Here is a 23292-nt window from a genome sequence, read left to right on the forward strand (position 1 = left end):
TTTATACACTATCAAACATGACAATGCAGATAAAGCAGTTTGGATTTTATAAGAAAAGCTTATAAAGCAATGTAGTTACATACTGTATTTTTGCCAGGAAACAAATGCATTGTGGGATAAATGTATTGGCTTGTTTGGAACACAAAAATCATCTCCATTGCTGCTGTCTGTTTACAAAGAAATTATTTAAAAGAGGCAAACTAATAGCGCACACACACACACACACACAACCAGAACCCTGAGAAGATCTCCAATTTGCTGTTAATAATCAGCTTTTCATAGCTCATCCTGTGTTCCTTCCTGCTGCCAAGAAAACATCAAATGTAAACATGACTATGATGACATATATCTAATAAAAAAAAAAGGGCTGACTTACTGTACACATCATTAAAAAAAAAAAGACTAACATCACGGCGGCGTGTCCTTTGGCAACATACTCTATCCCAGAAGTGTTTGTCATGCATCTGGAAATCCACGGTTTATTCCATTTCTCCATCAAACTTCTTCATTCATTTTCAGCGCAAAGGAATGCTTCTCAAATCGGCGCTGAGAGCTCAGTTTCAGTCTAAGGCATTTCTCTCTGGGTGGCACCAAACTGTCAGTGTGAGTCTCTGCAGCTGCCCATGCTGCAAGAGCCATTTTCATTTGTTTTGGGTGTAGGACACAAATTGTCCACTGGTGTCACTAGTGTACTTTTGAGTGATGTCTGTTTAGGTAGGAACCTTTCAACAGGTAACAGGGTGCTGTTAGCTGGAGGAGCACAAATAGTTTTTGACCGCATCAAATCGCTACACACCGCAACGCTCATGTGGATGTGTAAATGTTTGTTGATGGAGCTTAATGGACACATGGATTCTTAAACGTTCATTTGAAGTTGACTATTGGACTCTGTGATTTCAACAGTAGGCTACTGAGTGCGTCAGCTAGTTCACTAGCCATAGACTGTATAGCAGCCACTCAGTGGTTTTTAGGCTTAGCCATTAAACATGCCATGCTTTTAAAGCTTCAGTGCGTAGTTCTTTTTGATATTAACGTCCGTTCCATTCAAGCCGTTACCAAATGAGTTGCTACAAAGCTAATTAAGACTATCAGCTCCACACAGCTCTCTCTGGATTTCTCAGCGTGACTATGTTCAGAAGATGGTGGCGTCCGGTGACTTTCCCACGCAGAAACTTCAGTGAAGATAATGACCTCTTCTGAAGAGTCCATCATGTTTTTTTAATCCTCCGTGTCCTCCTTGGCTACTAGCAACTGCGTGGAGGAGGGGGGGGTGCGCGGTCACGGAAGGCTAAAATCATGTGGACGCGCCGACAGTTTTGTTGTCATTACTTAGAATTCCTCATTGTGGGGTGACAGAAACTACGCACTATAGCTTTAAGCCTCATTGATGTTGACCCAGAAGGTAGCGGGACAAATTCTCATAAACTACAAAGGTGATGCAGCAGGCAGGAGTGACACGAATCACGTTGGGAATGATGCCTTTGTAGAAACCAATGACGCCTTCGTTCCTGCAGAGAAAGGGCAAAGACAATGACAATGGCTCAAATTGTACATTACTTAACAGCCAAATTTGGAAACTAAGTAGGGTGGCATGTTTGGCCCCTGTGGGAGTGGGAGTGGGATCAGTATCGTACCTCCATGTCCGTCGGATGACATCAAGAACTCCATTGTATGTATTGTGCTGGTCTTGCAGGCGAGCTCGCACCACCTGATATGGGTATGTTGTGGCCACGGCAAAGATTTTGGATAATGCTGCCATTGTGATATATTCCAATGCACTCTGTTTACACAGATAAAAAGATGAAGAGGGCAGTGAGCAGAGTAGGAAAATCGATGAGTCACTTCTTCAACTGCTAGTCATCGATCCGCTGTGGGCTCAGTCTTATTAAACTGAAAAGTTACACGCGTTACGCCTGACTTTTATTAAACACACGGAGCATGTTTCCAGACAGCCTGGGCCTCATGTGGGGTTAATGACTCACCAGCTTCGCATCTGAAGGCACTTTCCTGTATTTGTTGTAGCCTCTCTTGAGCTCTTCGTAGGCCATGAACTGCAGCGCTCCGTGAGATGTGCCAAACAGACCAGGAACAAAACCCTTAAGACAAAAAAAAAGAAATGCTTTGTAAGTCAGTCTTTCATCACACACACATTATACCCATAGTATGCCTTGTCTATAAATGCCCACTACGCTGCATCTGTAGCTCCCTGATTCTCACTGAGTAATTAGGTAGCAATTATCCTGCCAGGCTAATAGAATGTACATTAAGCTTCACAATTCTGGCTGATGTTACCATCATTCAAGGCTTGTTAACGGTTATATGTACATATTTGTTTCTGTATTTATTTTTTGTTTATTTCATACCCTTTCTGATTCTGACTCTAAGTTCTCTACTACAGCTAATATACCGGTAGGCTGTTGACGCCCTCTAGTGGTGATTAATTAACCAATCCAAAACTTCATTTCAGCCTAGTAGGATAAAGGACAACTTTTGCTGTACTAGTGAACCCCATAAATCCTCTACAAAACACCTGTCACATAGCAACATGTGTTGCTATATATATTACATGAAAGTACAGAGATACACAGATGTTTAACCTTATATAGTCCTGGCACTCCCTCGTGGCGGTAGATCTTGACCAGAGCATCCGTCATCCCCTTGTACTGTTTACCGCTTGGGTCAGCGCTGTACTGGAGCACCAGCCGGGTCTTGGTCACCCAGATTGGGTTGGTTAGGGTGAGCGTCAGGATGCCTAGGGTGAGGACAAGTATAGGCAGTGTTAGAATGACATCAAAGACATTCTCCAAATGAAGACTCTCTGAGGTACATTCAGTGTAGAGCCCGACCGATAAAGGATTTTTAAGGCCGATAGATAGAAATATTTGGTGACTTAAAAATCCGATATTCCGATAAATAGGCCGATATATATTTAACAAAAAAAAATCCAGAAACGCGTAACAGAACATAAACAGATTTCACTAACATTAGTTATTTATGAGTCCTCACTAAAATAATATGATAATGCAGTTTAAAAAATAAACTTGCTTGTTTTATTGTCACAACAGAACAGAGGAACATCAAATATATATTAAAGTTCTGATAAATAAAATGTATATGCCAGCACTCAGAACATGGTTGAAGGATGTTTCGTCCGTTTTTATTTCATTTTTTAAATATTCGTTTATTGACCGTTATAAATGGAAAATGCTTAATATCAGCCGATAATATCAGCTCTAATTTAGTGGTTAGATACACGATTGTTAACACACACACACACACACACACACACACACACACACAGCTGGCTCATCGTTTTACTGTATGTGGCTGCAGATCTAAACCTACGCCCTGCAAGACAGGGCACTCAGTTCAGTTTGATCTCCTCGACAAAAGAGGAAAAGAAAGGCATGATGTAAGGGACATTGAGTGCGATGTGTTATTTTGGTGCCCTGCTGTTTTTGCAGACCGAGCGTGGGGTGATAAACGATATGTTCAGCCGTGGTTCTGTCCGCTGAAACATCCTATACATGAGGCAGGAGACAAAACTCACTCAAGCCAAAAGGAAGGCCACACGTCCGCATCTTGTCCAATAAGAACACAATACGATTCAGCAGAGGTTTTGGCGACCACACAGCTGAACAAGGTCAGCTGGTCTAATGCATCTCTCTATCTGTTGTATCAGTGACTACGTTTACAGGCACATCATATTCCGGTTTTTGCCTTTATTCCACAAAAAAGACGATATTCCGACTAAGCTGTTTACATGGCTAATGAAAGGGAATATTCCACTAATATTCCCGTTTGCAAAATACGATTTTTTCAAAGTATACCAGCGGTGGTGGACTTGTTGGACCGCGTGAACACAGCCTCCCTCTTTCATTCCTTCAACCAGCTTCTCGAAAAGGTCGGCGTAGCGACGTTGCGCATATCCAAAAACCTGTTGATATCCAAGCCTTCGATAATGTTTAAAAGTAGCCCCCCCCCGATTGAGACGCATATTCAGAAGGTGCTGTATACATGTCCAAAGAATGCCTCTAAAACCCGAACATTACCGGAGTATCCCACGTCTTAATCAGAAAATGCTATATTCGGAAAAAGGACTTATTCGGAATATCCAACCGGAGTATGCTGTTTACATGACCTGAATCAAATTCAGAATATTGTCATATTCGGAATAATAGTGGAATATTGGTGTGCATGTAAACGTACTGATTGTGATAGTAAAGTCTAGAGCTTGGCAATGTATCGCTTCAATCGCGATGTCGAAAACCAGCGGCAGAACTGCATTATGGCAATATTTACATCATTTGGACGACTCTTTACACTCTGATCCTTACATTATGTTCATTTTTAAAGTTCTTAATAAAAACAGAAAATACTATGTACTTGTCATTTGTCAAGTATTTAATTCACACAGGGGTTTAGCAAAATAGGCTTTACCACATGGTTATTTCATACAGACTATCTATTTATTGAATAACCAGAAAACATGCAGCGTGACAAATACTGTTATCGAGGTATGGAGTGACCTATCGGGATAGAAGATTTGGGCCATATCGCCCAGCCCTAGTACTGTTACGTTTATACACTGACGTCATGAATCCTTTTAAAACTCCATGCTGGGATAGTGCCATGTTCTTACTTTAGATGCCTATGTCCCTGAACATTAGATCCCTAAATACCATCGGACTATTCCAAGTATTGCTGCTGATCACTGCATAGCCACAGTCAGAACCCTTTTACATGAGGGTACTTTTAGTAAGATTATGTTTTATCCCAAATAGGGTTGCACGATATTAACAAAATGTGATATTGCGATATCGATTATGAATATTGCGATATCGCTATTAATTGATATTTTTAAACATATGTAAAATTACAATAGTTACAGGAAAAAAACGCATCAAAATAGATTCTTACATATTAAACAAGTTTTCTTACAACACAAGGTTAATTTCAACTGGCCGTCATATTGGACTGGTCCAACATGAATAAATAAATAAATAAGGACCATGTCTACAGAACAGGACATGTTCTACTGGTTGGACAGTATAAAATAAATAAATAAGGACCATGTCTACAGAACAGGACATGTTCTACTGGTTGGACAGTATAAAATATATAAAGACAACAGGACACAACTTTTCTTTCTCTTCTCTGATTCGTTCCATTTTGTTGTATCTATTTCTTCACTTAAACTGTCACTCTGTTGAAATATGCACACACGTGGTACACTCCATAGGGTTTGTCCCGTAGTGGACACGTGGTACACTCCATAGGGTTTGTCCCGTAGTGGACCAGTGTGCTGACGTGCACTAACATGTGCAGGTGGCACGGTACCTGGCCAATGAAATATGATCATTACAGCATTTCAAGCTCTAAATCAAACCCAACTAAGCCACACAGCCAACGGACGGGGCGAGGCGCTCCACAAAATAAACTAAATATCGCGTACTTATTGCGCGATATATTGCGATAACGATATTGAGTCGATATATCTTGCACCCCTATCCCAAAGCACTCCTCACCTCAACTCTCGGGATATGGCTGACTTCTGTTTACTCCATTGGCACAGCGCAGTAACAGGCTCTCAACCCAATAGAGTACCTTATAGAACATTTCTAACATATTGCTGAATATTGAGGCTGTTTTGCAGGCAAAAGTGGCTCCTATCCCAGTGCAGGTCAGGTGTTCTTAATTTAAAAAAACACTACTGAGTGCCCGAGAACTTTTGGATTGTTCATGCAGTTTAAAGCAGCTAAAAGAAATCCTGTCTTCTCTCTCTTGGTATTTTCGGGGGTTTTCCTGAAATCTTTTGATAGGCTTAATTGTCAGCCCCTAACTCCATTTGGCAAGCAGGAAGCAGATCCTTGACCCTGTGAGACTAAAATGAACAGAAGGGCTTGTTTACTAATTTGTATCTGCCAACTGTCTGCTAAGGCCAGACAGGCACTGCCCGTAGTAGATGACCGTGTACTGATTATGTGAGTGTGTCAGACTGGTGTTCAGATGCATGTAGGAGGACTAACCTGCTTCGGCTGCACACACCAGGTGCTCTGTGGCACTCAGTTCAGTTTGACGGCCCTCCTTTGTGTACCCTTTGAATGCATTGTAGCTGTAAGGAACGATTAGTGTGGGACATAAGAAATGTTACGGTTACAGATCATATAAAAAAAAAGGTCAAAACAATTCATAAGAAATATCATGATGCAGACATGATCCATTAGGTTTATAGCTTACGTACAAAAAGAAGTAGAGACCCCAAGATGCTCCAGCACCCCAAATATTGGGTGTCACTCCTTGGTAGAGTCCTCTGAGTCCCTCCTGCTGCCAAACACTCTTCATACAGTGCAGTATGCCACTGTACTTAGGTCTAAGTTCCAATCCATCACTTACTACATTGAAAGGAAATCAAAGAGCTTTTGTTTAGTCATATCGTCCAAATATAACATGATACTAACAATTTCTAAAATGATTTAGTTAAGCCACAGCAGCGCCAGCTTGGTACCATTGCAAATTCATTTTTATAAGAAACAATTGGTTCATAATTCATAGAGCTCCAACTAGCAAGAAAGTCAAGACAAATGACGTTGTCTTTTCCTGGTTTTAAAGGCTGCATTACAGTAAAGTGATTAGTACTTTTCTGGACTTACTTACTGTCTTATTTGCCTTTACCCACCTAGTCATAGTATCCACATTATTGGTGACTATTTATCAAAACTCCCATTGTGTAAATATTTTGTGAAAGCACCAATAGTCAACCCTTCAATATCGACATCGATGTATTTGGTCAAAAATATCGTGATATTTGATTTTCTCCATATCGCCCAGCTCTAGTATTTATAAGGCTAATGTCATACTGTAACGTTACCTGCAAACCTGATTTTGACCAGATCCAGAGGATGAAGCACCAGTGTTGACACCACTCCTCCACTGAGTCCTGCGACCAGGTTTTCTATCTTTACATGGCTAAAGACCTGCTGGACATGTCCGGCTATTGACACAGCAGAAACGGGTTTGCCGGACACTGTCTCTGTGACGTTAACGGTACCGTGGTTTGGAGCGGAACTCATTTCTACCCGGTAACGCTGATAATTAACTTAAGTTAGCTCCTGTCGTGGAAGTGCTATAATTTTCCTTTATAGCATTTTAGACGACAACTTACACGGTTATACATACGGTACTAACTTCTTGAAACGTGCTCATTTTCATTACCAACTGAACCACGTTTTTGACATACGGTACCACTTTGTGGTTGATGAAGCTAACGTGTTCCATGTCAAGCAGCCGTGCCACTGCTTGACCTTGCTGCTAATTTAACATCCATGCTAGTAATACATTATTGCCAAAGCGACATAATTAAGAGTAGTACTTCCGGTTGTTACCTTCAAAATAAAACCATTTTAATACGAACGATAAATTTATTTTTTTTTTTTTTTTTTTTTATAAAATCACATTCACCCGCTCCGACATCACACAACCAACTGCACCCCCTGCCTCTTCCTCACCGCTACCCACTGACCTCTGACCCCCAACCTGCACTAAGATCGGTAAAATGGATGTGTGTCAACACTTTTTAGAAAACAGAAGATCAGGAACCACCAGGCCCGGACAAGCACGTCGCCTCTTTCGCCTGGAAGTCTGTGTTGACCAGCTGGCCCTACCCAGATCTTCAACAGATCACTCTGTTGAAATATGCACCCACGTGGTACACTCCATAGGGTTTGTCCCGTAGTGGACACGTGGTACACTCCATAGGGTTTGTCCCGTAGTGGACCAGTGTGCTGACGTGCACTAACATGTGCAGGTGGCACGGTACCTGGCCAATGAAATATGATCATTACAGCATTTCAAGCTCTAAATCAAACCCAACTAAGCCACACAGCCAACGGACGGGGCGAGGCGCTCCACAAAATAAACTAAATATCGCGTACTTATTGCGACACCTTCGATATATTGCGATAACGATATTGAGTCGATATATCTTGCACCCCTATCCCAAAGCACTCCTCACCTCAACTCTCGGGATATGGCTGACTTCTGTTTACTCCATTGGCACAGCGCAGTAACAGGCTCTCAACCCAATAGAGTACCTTATAGAACATTTCTAACATATTGCTGAATATTGAGGCTGTTTTGCAGGCAAAAGTGGCTCCTATCCCAGTGCAGGTCAGGTGTTCTTAATTAAAAAAAAACACTACTGAGTGCCCGAGAACTTTTGGATTGTTCATGCAGTTTAAAGCAGCTAAAAGAAATCCTTTCTTCTCTCTCTTGGCATTTTCGGGGTTTTCCTGAAATCTTTTGATAGGCTTAATTGTCAGCCCCTAACTCCATTTGGCAAGCAGGAAGCAGATCCTTGACCCTGTGAGACTAAAATGAACAGAAGGGCTTGTTTACTAATTTGTATCTGCCAACTGTCTGCTAAGGCCAGACAGGCACTGCCCGTAGTAGATGACCGTGTACTGATTATGTGAGTGTGTCAGACTGGTGTTCAGATGCATGTAGGAGGACTAACCTGCTTCGGCTGCACACACCAGGTGCTCTGTGGCACTCAGTTCAGTTTGACGGCCCTCCTTTGTGTACCCTTTGAATGCATTGTAGCTGTAAGGAACGATTAGTGTGGGACATAAGAAATGTTACGGTTACAGATCATATAAAAAAAAAGGTCAAAACAATTCATAAGAAATATCATGATGCAGACATGATCCATTAGGTTTATAGCTTACGTACAAAAAGAAGTAGAGACCCCAAGATGCTCCAGCACCCCAAATATTGGGTGTCACTCCTTGGTAGAGTCCTCTGAGTCCCTCCTGCTGCCAAACACTCTTCATACAGTGCAGTATGCCACTGTACTTAGGTCTAAGTTCCAATCCATCACTTACTACATTGAAAGGAAATCAAAGAGCTTTTGTTTAGTCATATCGTCCAAATATAACATGATACTAACAATTTCTAAAATGATTTAGTTAAGCCACAGCAGCGCCAGCTTGGTACCATTGCCATGAAGCAAATTCATTTTTATAAGAAACAATTGGTTCATAATTCATAGAGCTCCAACTAGCAAGAAAGTCAAGACAAATGACGTTGTCTTTTTCCTGGTTTTAAAGGCTGCATTACAGTAAAGTGATTAGTACTTTTTCTGGACTTACTTACTGTCTTATTTGCCTTTACCCACCTAGTCATAGTATCCACATTATTGGTGACTATTTATCAAAACTCCCATTGTGTAAATATTTTGTGAAAGCACCAATAGTCAACCCTTCAATATCGACATCGATGTATTTGGTCAAAAATATCGTGATATTTGATTTTCTCCATATCGCCCAGCTCTAGTATTTATAAGGCTAATGTCATACTGTAACGTTACCTGCAAACCTGATTTTGACCAGATCCAGAGGATGAAGCACCAGTGTTGACACCACTCCTCCACTGAGTCCTGCGACCAGGTTTTCTATCTTTACATGGCTAAAGACCTGCTGGACATGTCCGGCTATTGACACAGCAGAAACGGGTTTGCCGGACACTGTCTCTGTGACGTTAACGGTACCGTGGTTTGGAGCGGAACTCATTTCTACCCGGTAACGCTGATAATGAACTTAAGTTAGCTCCTGTCGTGGAAGTGCTATAATTTTCCTTTATAGCATTTTAGACGACAACTTACACGGTTATACATACGGTACTAACTTCTTGAAACGTGCTCATTTTCATTACCAACTGAACCACGTTTTTGACATACGGTACCACTTTGTGGTTGATGAAGCTAACGTGTTCCATGTCAAGCAGCCGTGCCACTGCTTGACCTTGCTGCTAATTTAACATCCATGCTAGTAATACATTATTGCCAAAGCGACATAATTAAGAGTAGTACTTCCGGTTGTTACCTTCAAAATAAAACCATTTTAATACGAACGATAAATTTAGTTTTTATAAAATCACATTCACCCGCTCCGACATCACACAACCAACTGCACCCCCTGCCTCTTCCTCACCGCTACCCACTGACCTCTGACCCCCAACCTGCACTAAGTCGGTAAAATGGATGTGTGTCAACACTTTTTAGAAACAGAAGATCAGGAACCACCAGGCCCGGACAAGCATGTCGCCCTCTTTCGCCTGGAAGTCTGTGTTGACCAGCTGGCCCTACCCAGATCTTCAACAGATCACTGGAGCTGTGTGAAGTACCCACCTGCTTCAAAAGCTCCACAATCATCCAAGTGACAAAGTCCCCAAGAAACCCTCCATCACAGGATTAAATGACTACAGGGCCCATCGCCATTAAATATGAGAATACCAGGGACATAATTATGCAATTAGCCTATCAAAACTTAAGACCAGTCACATAGTTTCAGGAACAACCCCTGTGCAATAACTCTGTAAACATCCACTGTACCTGTAAATTATATATTTGTATCAGTATTGATACGTTGTATTGAGTCAAATTCCTTGTATGTTTACACATACTTGGTCCAAAAAGCTGATTCTGATTAAAGTGTACTCTATATTGAGATTACTCTATGTTCCATATTGATGAGTCAAGTAAATAGGTATGACCTATTTACTTTCATTCAGTCCTTTTTTTTTATCTTGAAAAAAACTTTTTTTTATTATTTATTATTACTTATTCTATAAAATATTTGGTAAAACCTCTTGATGAAAAGTGCTTTAAAGACAGTTTATCATAACATCTATGAATTGAGGCTCCTGACTAACTTTTCACAAAGCAAAAAAAAAAATGAAAGTAGTAGGCTAGTTGAAAACCAAATCGTTGTATTTCCGGTATTTCTCTACTAAATGTTGTACCTTGATAGTTGTTGTCAGTGACGTCACCGTGGACGTAACTACGAGGGCTGGACATCCCACAATGCAACGCCGTCAAATGGTTTTCTTCTTCATCAACACATGGCCATTACTTGCTAATATTTTTCTTATTTAACTTAAACCTAACAGCATTTTTTAAGTGTGTGTCCATTTTTATTCTTCTACCAAATGAAAGTTAAAGTCCTCTCGAGGAACCCGGATGATTATGTCCGGGAGACCAAACTAGATATTCAGCGTGGTAAGTTCTAAAGTTTAAACTCGGATAGGCTAAATACAGTTTGCTAGCTAGTGCTAATGCTAGCTAGGTTTTCTCAGCAGATATCAGCACGCACAGTCTAATAAATAAAGACCAGTTAAACTGTCTTTTTGACAACTGTCGTTGTCTTTAAGCTTAGATATAAAAACAAAACCAATTAGCAAGAATAGCCAACAGCTACAACGTTAGCACCTATTTTAAGTCACTGATTGGAAATTGTGAGTAGCCTAACGTTAACGTTATAAAGTTAGCATGTGTGCAGGTCCAGTACCGGTAACGTTAGGTCATATGAGACATATAAAACCAACCAAAGGCACATTGAATGATGTGTTGCTACAGAGAATTTAGATTAGAGTCAACTTCATTGTCAAGTACAGACAACGAAATGCAGTTTGCGTCCAATCAGAAGTGCAAAAAAAAAAGCAGAAAAGTGCAATGCGATATACAAAGTATAGACAGGTGGTGCATAGGCAGGACAAGAAATATGTTATTAGAGCAGAATAAATATGGCTATGTAATATGAACAGTGAATGAACAACATGTACAGATATGTGCAATTTAGTAGCAGTGACATTATACTAGTAGTTAGAATAATATAGATATAGGTAGGGCTGGGCAATATATCGATATTATACCGATATCGTGATATGAGACTAGATATTGTCTTAGATTTTGGATATCGTAATATGACATAAGTGTTGTCTTTTCCCGGTTTTAAAGGCTGCATTACAGTAAAGTGATGTCATTTTCTGAACTTACCAGACTGTTCTATTACTTGCCTTTACCCACTTAGTCATTACATCCACATTACTGATGATTATTTATCAAAAATCTAATTGTGTGAATATTTTGTGAAAGCACCAATAGTCAACACTACAATATCGTTGTGGTATCGATATCGAGGTACTTGGTCAAAAATATTGTGATATTTGATTTTCTCCATATCGCCCAGCCCTAGATATAGATATATGCATTGTATTAACAGAATATATAATAAGAAAAAGAATGATGTCCTTGATGACAGTTAAGTTGATTCCAATGGATAGCACTCTTCTGCATTTTTTTCTAAAACTGATGTTAGTCCTGAAACGATGCTAAACATAAAAGCCTCTGTATATTCATAAGTAATATGGAATGCTGTGTGGAATCCAATGTACTGTATTTTTGCTCCAAGTGGCTTTATTGCCCTTTGATGCTGCCATTGCTATGACTTGCTGTATGCTTACATTTATTTTTAAAAGAACATGATCATCATCTATGCAGGAGAAATGTCCTTACAGCCCATTAAGGAGTGTCTTCTCTCTTATCGTTAGTCCCTAGAAACTATGACCCAGCACTCCATCCGTTTGAGGTGAGCAGGGAGTACACACGGGCTCTGAATGCCACTAAGCTTGAGAGGGTGTTTGCCAAGCCTTTCCTGGCCTCTCTGGATGGACACAGAGATGGGGTGAACTGCATGGCCAAGCACACCAGGAACCTCTCCACCCTGCTCTCTGGCTCCTGCGATGGGGAGGTAACTATCTGCCAAAGTCTACATACAGTACAGTACCTCAGCTAGTAATGCCGTGACATTGTACACACAATACTACAGGACTTTCCCTACCATTATCAGTCTGAGGTTCAGCACCCGAGCTGTTTTTTTTTTTTTTTTGTCAGCACCTAAGCTGAATTAATGTGAAATGTGGCGAAAAAGCACCAAAAAACAGCAAACAAAAAGCATCATACTAACTAACAGACTTTTCTCAGGTCTAATGCCAGCTACACACTGCCTGCGTGGCGTGAGCGTGGCGTTTCTGTTGCGTGTCAGCTGCGTGGCGTCTTTACACACCAGAAACATGTCTGACGCAGCGCTGCTGCTGCTAGCCTTGTCTGTACACATGGATGTTTCCCATTGATAAAATACACTCAAGCAGTAGTATACTTCATGTAAAACATAAATATATACTGATTTGATTACAGCAAAGACAACGTCGGCAGTATTGACGGCAAAATAGGCTACAGAATATTTCGTTCTATATTGACAGGTGCAATATTTGAAAATCGATTTTTTTTTTTTTTATACATCTGCATTTATGTCAAAACCTAGAGACTTTCAAACATCAACATGTCATTTATTAATATGTATTTTTATATAAACGTCTTCTCCTATTCTAGTTTGCCTGGAAACGCTTCCAACACGCTTGCGCGCGTTTTCTGCGTGGCTCGAACCGCGCCTGAGACGCGCGTGTCACGCAGGCAGTGTGTAAGCTCTTACCTGTTACCATGGGAGCCAAAATATAAACTGACACACCACGCAGCTGACACGCTCACCCCACCCAGCCAGCGTGCAGGAGGCCTAATGATTGTAGTTTGACTTCTTTAGCAAGCTTTGTCTTTAAGCTTTTTGAGTGTTGTTATTTTTTTTATCTGCTCTACCTTTTGCAAAGTTTTAGACACAGGTGTGGTGATAATAATGGTCCAAAATGATGTTGAATTGCATATTTCTTTTATTGAAAAACATCCTCATTTATCCTGAGGAAAGACCGTTAAACCCCTTCGCCAAATATGCGCACCTAAGTCTTTGATAAACCCAGGGAAAACACTGTACTATGTGTGTGATGCAATCATTCTCGACATTTTTTCTTTACATTTGATCCTTAGGTGAAACTGTGGAATCTGACCAAACACGAATGTGTCCGCACACTCCAAGCACATGAAGGTTTTGTCCGTGGAATGGTCGTCCGCTATTGTGGAGCATCCTTCTTTACGGTGACTGCTGCCTTTCATTATCTGAGAAGATGACGTTTTCAGAATTATCTTTTTATTAGCTGTCCTCTAATACAATTTTTTTGTTTTTGTTTATATATCTCGGCATACTTACTGTAACAGGTTGGTGACGACAAAACGATCAAGCAATGGAAAATGGAAGCGCCAGGTTACGGAGAGGAAGAGGAGCCACTCAACACTATTCTGGGCAAGGTGTGATCAGTGAGCATTTGCTGTAGTATTACAGTTGTGGTTGCATCATGATAATGGAAAAAAAAAAAAAAAAAAAAACCCTGCTCTTTAGGTGACCATGATGAAAGGGTCGGTAAATTATCACATTTTTTGGTTATTGTAAAAATGATTCTTGTCCCTTGCAGACAGTCTTCACAGGACTAGACCATCACCAGAAGGACGCTGTGTTCGCAACATGTGGCCAGCAGGTGGACATCTGGGACGAGCAGAGGAGCAGCCCAATCCGCTCTTTCACTTGGGGCGTAGACAGCTTCAGCAGTGTCCGCTTCAACCCTGTGGAGGTAAGACACCATGCATCCACCACACTCAGACGGGCCTCCTCCTGGCACGGACTGAAGAACACTTATTAGTAGGGCTGGGCGACATGGAGGAAATCAAGTATCACAATATTTTTGAGCAAATACATCGATTTCGATATCGTAGGGTTGACTATTGGTGCTTTCACAAAATATTAAGACAATGAGAGTTTTGATAAATAATCACCAATATTGTGGATACAAGGACTAAGTGGGTAAAGGCAAATAATAGAAGAGCTACAACAGTCTGGTAGGTTCAGATAATGACTTCACTGTAATGCAGCCTTTAAAAAAAACTAGGAAAAGACAACACTTGTGTCATATCACGATATCCAAAATTGAAGACGATATCTGGCCTCATGTATCAATGTCGATATAATATCGATATATTGCCCAGCCCTACTTATTAGTGGTTATTGTCGGACTTATTTAGCTCTGCCACCCTGCTTATATCTTTAAGGTTAACGCTTTGTCTTTCCACAGACTGAACTTCTTGCCAGCTGTGCCTCTGACAGAAGTATAGTACTGTATGACATGAGGGAATCAGCACCACTCAAAAAGGTAGGCTCTATCATTCAGTTGCTGCAGGAACGAACTTTCTCTATCCCCATTTCTTCACAATGGCATGGTATGATTTATATCTACTGCTGTGTGTTTTCATTTTTCTTCTATAGGTTATTATGACAATGAGGAGCAACACTTTGTGCTGGAACCCCATGGAAGCCTATTACTTCACATGTTCAAATGAGGACTACAAGTGAGTAGAGCATGTTCAAGATTGTTACAGTGAGAATGATTCTCATGATTATTGTATTTAGGTAAATTAGGTCTCCTGTTTACATGCTCAATAATTAGTACTCAAACAGGAGGAATCTTGCATGTACAAATGTAAAAGTCCAACTTTGCTCCATTGCTTTCCAAACAGAGTGGCGCTTAATGCATGGTGCCATTATTATTATTTTACTGATGTGCTGCCTCCCACTACAATGCACTTTTACCAGCAGGGCTAATTTAGTTTCTTTGTCTCATCAGCCTCTACACATATGACATGCGGTACCTGGACCGGCCAGTCACAGTGCACATGGACCATGTCTCTGCAGTGCTGGATGTTGACTATTCTCCAACTGGGAAGGAGTTTGTATCTGCCAGTTTTGACAAAACCATCCGCATCTTCCCCAAGGACAGTGGCCACAGCAGGTTAGTATGACCCTAAATGCCAGTTTTAATTACCGTTGTCATTGCATAAAATGTTTTAAAATGTGTGATTGTATTACTGGTCTGTAATCAGGAACCATTTCTGTTCTGTCCTTCTGACTGAGCCACAGTAGAGTGTAAGCAGTAATGGGGCCTATACAAGTTTTTTATATATATATCACACACTTCTATAGATGTTTTTGATCAGAACGTGTTGTCATAGTCAGTAGTGCCTACATTTTTCCTTCTATGGCAAGTCAAAAATATCTGCTGTGAAAAATGCCTATTGGCTAGCAGAGCTGATAATAGTTGCTAGTTGGCAAAGCTAATGTCTGTGGGGATGCTAATTCTTTTGACTGGCCTTCTCAACCAAACAAAACAAAGCCATTGTTTGGTTGCTATATGACGTAATGGGACAGGCAGTATTGTTTGAACATTTATCAAGCTCCGGAACAAATAGCCACAGTTGTGTACAGTTAAGTGGGGCCATGTAGTCGGACAGCATCACGGATGGCCCCATGGATGGGTTAAAAAACACTTGGAACCTGACTATAAGCAGAAATCAGAAATCTGGTATTTTAGCCAGGATAGACCTTTTTTACAGCTAATATTTCGACTTGTTGGAATTGGTAGAGCACAGGTGTTACTAATAGCGTTAACGATGGTCCCAATTAATCATGCGTTCCATTTAGATTAGCCAGTTCCACGACCCTGCTATTTTGCATGCTGGCTCACTGAAATGCCCTACTAGGACACTCATTGGAACTGAACCAATGTTAATGTTGTTTGTTCCACCTGCTTTTTATGCTAAAGCATGAATAAATGATGTTTTATCTCATGTGAAGGGCTCATTGCATGAGTAGAAACTGACCTCAATTCCAAAATTTGTAAAAATGCATGACCCCTTAAAAATAATCCAAGGCACTCCGTAGGTCTTTATTTTACATGGCAACATTTTAAAATTTCGTTTCATTTAGAGAAGTTCATTTTTTAGTGAGCTGGTACTTTAAAAACCACAATCCAAAATGTTACTCTTAAGTTTATGAGGAGTGTTACAGCAGCATTGGGTTTTGGTCATTCTGTGTAACGTAGACTTACTGTATTCCGGACATCACGGTAAATTAAGTGTCTGGAATACAGTGAGTCCATGTTATTGGAACACTTGATTCTGTATAAGTGCTTGTTTTTGTTGTCTTTCTAACAGCCAATGAAGGCATTGTGTTGACTAATTTTATGTTTTCATTTTTTTGTTGTTGCTTTTTGGACATTTAGGGAGGTCTACCACACCAAACGCATGCAGCACGTCATCTGCATAAAGTGGTCGTCGGACAACAAGTACATCCTGAGTGGTTCTGATGAAATGAATATCCGACTTTGGAAAGCCAACGCAGCTGAGAAACTAGGAGTGGTGAGTCCTGCCTTGTCTTCTCTACATCATTCCTGCTTTCACTTAAAGTATATTTTCAGCTTCAATCAAATTCATATTTAAAGAAACATGCCGACTTATTGGGACTTTAGCTTATTCACCGTATCCCCGTATATAAACTGTAGAGGTCGACCGATTAATCGGCCGATTTTTGGCATTTTATTTTACATAATCGGCATCGGCCAATATCCCAGTATATGAAGCCGATTAATAGGTAGGCGCAGGACATGTAACAGTAGGGTCCCCAAAACACAGATACAACACTTCACCAAATGAACAATGATCTAACAAACAAGGTGAACAAGAACTGACTTTAGAGAGCCCTGGTCTGACGTGATTCAACAGTTAGGAGGAAATAGTGTTGAGATTAATAATAACATGTCACTGTCTGTGAAGCTTGCAGATTTAATAAATGCTGCTAAGTGCACTAAACTTTATTTTTTCATTGAAAAGTTTATTTGACAGTTTATTTTCTTCTTACCTGTTTCGTTTATTTAATATATTTTTCATACATTATACAATATACAGTATGTTTTTACATTATACATTTTTAATTGAAGTATACAAGTGTAGATTGGTGAAGTGTTCAATAAATGTTTTTGTTGAGAAATTCTGTGTATATTAGTGTTACATTTTATCTTTCAAATAGAGGTTTAAAAACAAGCACATATCGGCCATCGGCCGACCCTGATTTCTAAAGATCGGCATCGGCCAGAGAAAACCCATATCGGCCGACCTCTAATAAACTGGGAACTATATTCTCAGAAAGGCGAAGCAGTGCTACTTGGGCGGAGTGATATGCTTGCAGCACCTGAGAAGCCCCGAGCAGAGAGTAGCAGTGCTTCGCCTTTCTGAGAATATAGTTCCCAGTTTATATACGGTTAGAAGATGGCTGTGTCTCATGTGACCTTGTTATTTGTACAAGCTGTGACTCTACAAATCACAACATGTAAATAGGAACATGTTGGCGTTATTTTGTCACTTATTGGGAGCAGTAGGCTAGATGGAACCTGTTACCTCCAGGATCCGTGCTAGGTTAAGCTACCGGTGGAGGAACCGTCGGACAGAGTTACAACACGCACAGAGATGAGAAGGGTATGTATGGACTTATCTAACTCTGGGGGATACGGGGAATAAGCTAAAGTCCCAATAAGTCGGCGTGTTCCTTTAAGGCAACTTACTGCTGATTGGCTGCTTCTTGGTGAGCTGTAGGCTTCATGTCTGCGTACCAATCAACAGCTGTGTTTTCCTCAGCTGTCAGACGCACTGCATACTGTATCTCCCTCCAGTGTATTCCCTGATCTTGTTTTATGAGTTAGCGGCATTCTTCAACACAGCCATGGCCCTTTGCCCACCTCAGCAGGGTAAGCGGGGGTGCCAGGAGCAACGGCACTGCTGTTGCCAAATGCCCTGATGGATGCTGACTTAGGGTAGAATCACTCTCAATAAGTACCAATTGGCACAGTGGCTCTGGTGGCAGGTGTAAGTCCAGAAAACTCATACGCTTGTGCAGTTGTTTCAGAAATCGCCAACTAAAGATTTAGCTAAAAGACTTCTTAGAAATCTTTACTGAGTTTTAATATCTTGTTTAGTGGGTACCACATGTATTGTATTCAGATAATATAGGCTGTGTTAGCAGAAAATATGGCCCTAATGTTATGTTCTGCTGTCAACTGTCAAATAAAGCTCCTGTAAAACTCTGGGAGGTGATCCAATGCCCCAAATCCCAGTTATTATGGCTGAATAATAAAGATCAATGCCATCTCCAACAGCCATCTTTCATTCCTAATCGGATTCACTCTTGCCTATTCTCTTAATGCAGCTTCAGAGTGGAAAATTGGGCCGCTTTTGGCACTTGTTTTACTGTCACTGTGTTAAGGGGAGATTTATTCGCAAGCTTTGCACTTAAAGAGATCAGACAAGGGCTGCTCCTATCAGCAGTTTATATCGGCCAATCACTTAAAGCGGGCCACTCTGAACATAATGAAGCATCAACAATCAAGTTGTACTGAAGAGGTCTTTAATTATCAGGAATTGCTGAATCAAGGATGTGTCTGGATCAGGGCTTCTCTATCAGCTGCTGCACATCACTATATTTTTACTCATAACTTTGCACTCAGGAGCCTTTGACTCCAGTGTGAACTAGACCCTGTGCATTTTAGACCAAGACCTACAACACGATGAATCAATCCGCTCCTATTTGTATTAAATTGGGTAAAATGTATTTCTTCTGCTCTAAAAACCTTAACCCATCACTCGTTTTCTTTTAGGTTAGAAAGCCAACTGAGTCACTAGTTTGGATTGATTGACATTGATGTGCTGTGTTACAGTTTGACTTGCCTGCTCCATTGATCAAATGAAGAGGTGCCCCTCTTGATCTTTAACAAGTAGTGTATCTGTTCCTCAGACACATGTGAGCCGGGCAAGTGGCATCAGGTTGAAATGTCTGCTGTTGTGGGTGGGGTACAAGAAAAACAAGCAGCCAGACAATCTTAAGAGTTCTCCATCGATTTAGCATTAATCCTGTAACATAGTCACACACACACACACACACACACACACACACACACACACACACACACACACCTAAGACAGAAAAGAAAAAAGAAAATCGATGCAGTAGAACCAGAGGTATTGTCCTTTTTAATCCTTGCATTATTGTTGTCAAAACATGGTGCCTACATTGCCCACAATGCACCTTAATCACGGCCAGTTGAGTTGGAGATTTAGGTGTTATTCTTCTGCAGCGCCACCCCTCCAGATTTTTTCCATTTTTAAACTCGTAGTCTTCAGATCCAACCATTGTTTGCCTCATTGTTGGGCAAACTCAGTGGAGTCCCCCTTTAAATGGTTTAAACAAATCTGCACATTAACTAAACGCACCTCGAAGAGAAAACAAACACAAACTGCTAAATTATGACCCAAACTGTCAATTTTAAACCTCCGTTACAGTTTACAAAGTTCCTGGTTCGGGACTATTACCAACTACTATGACCTGTTTAACCGTGACTGCTTGTATGTCTTGCCCTGTCAGACTCACCGTGTTCCCAGATCTCAGCAATTACTTTTGTGAGCTCTGAATATAACTGATAGACTGCCTCATTTCTCTGCCATGGGCAAAAGAACAATGGCAACATTTAGATCTGATGTACATTTACAATACGAGTGACCGTGACACCCCTTGTTTGTTGCTGCATTTCACCTGACATGTTGGTTATAGCTTTGGGGTTAGGAGTTGTTGGCATCTCTGCAGTGGACTGTGTACATCTGAGGTGTTCTGATTCCGTCTAACAGAGCATCAGTTGGATCATAGTTACTACTTGCACCTCGCTGTCGCCTGGTCGTTTTGTGGATAGAAAATATGACAAAGTAGTTGCAGCTGGTCAGTCTCAGCAACAATATTCCAGAGATTCTTTTTTATCCAAAACAAACTCCAGAAGCATCATCCTCTGCTATCTCACATCCATCTTGTTGAGATCATACAAACCGTGTTTTAGCAAACTAACCATGTGTGTATCCAGGGGAATTGGTTTAGTCCAACAGGATCAGCATCTAACGGCTCTTCTCTGAGACAAATCATTGCTTTCAATTAGAATAAAAGCCTTCGAGGAGCGCGGCCTGAGCCAAGACGAGTCCGAGTAGCTGGTGGTTTTTATGAGAGAGATGGAGAGGGGGGGGGGGGGATGCTGTTGAGCTGGTGTCTTCACTTTTTAACAGACATTGATTCGGTTTTGAATGAGCACGTTGTCAACCTGAAGTTACTGCTTTACCGTACCGGCCAACATTTTATGATGTGAGACAGCGTACAGTCGGTAATTAACAAAATGCCACCTGAGCTGAATGCAAACTCTGCGCCCGTAATCGTCTACTGGAAATACTCGTCATTACTGGAATCGAGGCATTTAGGAAAACTCTTCCGTCGCCATGGGAACCACAGATGTAAATGATGCGATGTTCAAACTGTAGGTATAAATACAGCTTAACAAGTTAAAATGCCCATAACAAGGCCACTGACTCAGACATGCAGTTAGCAACAGTCATCCTCTGTTTCCTGCTCTGATCTCCAGCAGAAGCCTCAGAAAGAGGCGGTTCTCACTAGAAAAGCGACGGCATTGGTTCAGCGTTAGTTCAAAACATCAAAATCAAGTCTTGTGGCCATATCAATTATGGTAGTTGTCTCTCAGAAGCAACATTTTCTCTTGCCGAGAGTTGGAAGAGAAGATTGACGCCACTCGCGTGTCAGTCCGTTCAACATGAAGCTATTGCCAGCAGTCGCTTATCTTAGCTTAGCACAAAGAGTGGAAACGGAAGCAGCTAGTCTGGCTCCATCCAAAAGTGACAATTTGCCGACCAGCGCTTACTTTTTTAAAGCCGGACAGACAGCTGATTTTCTGCCAGGTCAGTTTTCCTTTTTGATGTGCAGTTTGAGCAGTTCCAGGGTTCAACGTCCCACATGACTGCTGTCAAATGATCCCTTCTAAACTGCAGTTAGATTGTTTTATAATTAGGGTATTATTTTTTACATGTGACAAACCCCAAAGTACTATTGGTCTGCACAGTGTGAGCAATTAAAACGTGCAGTGTGAGTTAGCACAACGTACAAGTCAAGATCTATAATAACACACAGTGTCAAATTAGACATTTTGAAGCGCACAGACATGTTATATCTTGTTTGTTTTAATCCACATCCACGTTTCATGGCCTGGCGTTGTAACTTTGCAACGTGGACCTCTTCAAAAATGTAGCTACGCATCGGGGGCCCTTTTTAAAGCAGGTTACTTTGATTTGGAAGAATACCCGTGAGCATCCATGTTTTATTTTAGCGATAACCTCGACAGTTCCCTAATCTTAACCAACCGTCTCTCTCTCCTCCCCCCCCCTTGTGTCATGCAGCTGGCCCCCAGAGAGCGGCAGGCCGCCAACTACAATCAGAAGCTGAAGGAGAAGTACCAGCACCACCCTCAGATCCGACGCATCGCTCATCACCGACATCTGCCCAAGAACATCTACCACCAGACCAAGGAGCTGAGGGTTATGAAAGAGGCTCGCCGTAGGAAGTACGTGTTCATTATTTTTGGAATAGGAATAGAGCTAGCTAATGTACTGTATATCTATAGGAATGGCACCCTTTGTGTCCACGTAGAGGTGATGGTGACCCGGGCTGCTGCCAGGGTCGGTCTGACCTATGCGGTCCCACCAGCCTAATGGAAAATGTCAGTGATGGCACTGCCCCCTATGACATGGTCTCAGTAGCCCTTACATACTCATTTACAGCTTGCTTGGTGGATTGATTGTCCTGGGTTTGCCCTGCTGTCCAGTGATTCATAGCTCGATCTGCTGCTCTTTTTCCTAATTACTGACGGCATTGTGACGTCACACTTGTGTTTGGACTGTGAATTATTTACTATCTATGCTTTATGCAGTATTTTCAGGGTACATTAGTGTAGTCGGTGACGTATGTGTTAGGTCAACAGTCTCATATTCAGTCTCTTCCTGCCTCCTCCTTTCTGTTTGCTTTCTCTCTCTCTCTCTCTCTCTCTCTCTGTCTCTGTCTCTGTCTTTCTCTTTCTGAATATTCTCACCAGCAGATTGAGTTGTTTTCATGGCTCTTCCTCTTTTGTTTTCCAGGGAGAGGAATGTCCGCAAGCACAGCAAGCCAGGAAGTGTTCCCGTCGTGTCTGAGAAGGAGAAGCATGTTGTGACTGTGGTCAAATAGGCAGGGTCTGAGAAGAGAACAGAAGACTGGAATGAAGATGAGGTGGAGCCCACGATCACACCAACATGAGACATGTTCAGACTGCTCTCACTTAAGAATTGAAGAAAATAAGTTTGGATTTGTCAGTTGTGGGAAGGACAAGTGACAAGTTCTGCATCGATTGAAGTACCAGGAAACAGACTGTAAATACATCTTGTAAAGCATGTAGAGCATTCGCTGTACTTTTCACTGAGCAGTTGTTGTAGGACTCTCTTTACACATCTACACATTTCTGTTTCGGTCCTGGATTTGAGTGACTTCATCGTCACACATTTTGCTTTGAGCAAGTTTGCATTTTTTATCACAGGATCCATGACTATATTGAAGAAATGATGAACGGATTAAATTGATTCAATGTTTTAAAGAATGTCGCGTGACTTGGTACCTACTTGCAACAAAATGTTTTCCCTTTGTTTTATAGTTTTAGTTCCTATGAATTCAGTTCAAGAAATGGGCTACATTTGATTATTAAAACTACCAGAGATAAAGCTTTCAGTATGCTTGAAATGACTTGCCGACCGACAACTTCTACTGGCAAAAAGGGGTGTTA

The 23292-nt window shown here is 41.2% G+C and overlaps 2 protein-coding genes and 1 long non-coding RNA gene across 3 annotated transcripts; 1 reads left to right on the forward strand and 2 right to left on the reverse strand.

The window, feature by feature from the left end:
• Positions 1 to 30: 30 nt before the first annotated feature.
• On the reverse strand, positions 31 to 7339 carry LOC144520081 (solute carrier family 25 member 32-like). The gene is made up of 7 exons (XM_078253717.1): positions 6872 to 7339; positions 6245 to 6395; positions 6030 to 6115; positions 2598 to 2752; positions 1983 to 2096; positions 1635 to 1780; positions 31 to 1508 (listed from the first exon to the last, which is right to left on the reverse strand). The coding sequence occupies exons 1-7, from the start codon at positions 7071 to 7073 to the stop codon at positions 1382 to 1384; spliced, it is 981 nt and encodes a 326-aa protein (XP_078109843.1). The 5' UTR covers positions 7074 to 7339; the 3' UTR covers positions 31 to 1381.
• Positions 7340 to 8513: 1174 nt separating this feature from the next.
• LOC144519067 (uncharacterized) lies at positions 8514 to 9830 on the reverse strand. The gene is made up of 3 exons (XR_013502072.1): positions 9368 to 9830; positions 8731 to 8881; positions 8514 to 8601 (listed from the first exon to the last, which is right to left on the reverse strand). It is a non-coding gene; the product is annotated as an uncharacterized LOC144519067 (long non-coding RNA).
• Positions 9831 to 10853: 1023 nt separating this feature from the next.
• Positions 10854 to 23109, forward strand: dcaf13 (ddb1 and cul4 associated factor 13). Its single transcript, XM_078253723.1, has 11 exons — positions 10854 to 11056; positions 12388 to 12587; positions 13715 to 13822; positions 13943 to 14032; positions 14197 to 14352; positions 14851 to 14928; positions 15042 to 15124; positions 15400 to 15564; positions 16834 to 16969; positions 21881 to 22044; positions 22616 to 23109. Exons 1-11 carry the CDS (start codon positions 10987 to 10989, stop codon positions 22701 to 22703), a joined length of 1338 nt encoding a protein of 445 aa, XP_078109849.1. The 5' UTR covers positions 10854 to 10986; the 3' UTR covers positions 22704 to 23109.
• Positions 23110 to 23292: the final 183 nt, after the last annotated feature.

Source organism: Sander vitreus, chromosome 6 (assembly GCF_031162955.1).
Source record: "Sander vitreus isolate 19-12246 chromosome 6, sanVit1, whole genome shotgun sequence".
NCBI classification, from domain to species: domain Eukaryota; kingdom Metazoa; phylum Chordata; class Actinopteri; order Perciformes; family Percidae; genus Sander; species Sander vitreus.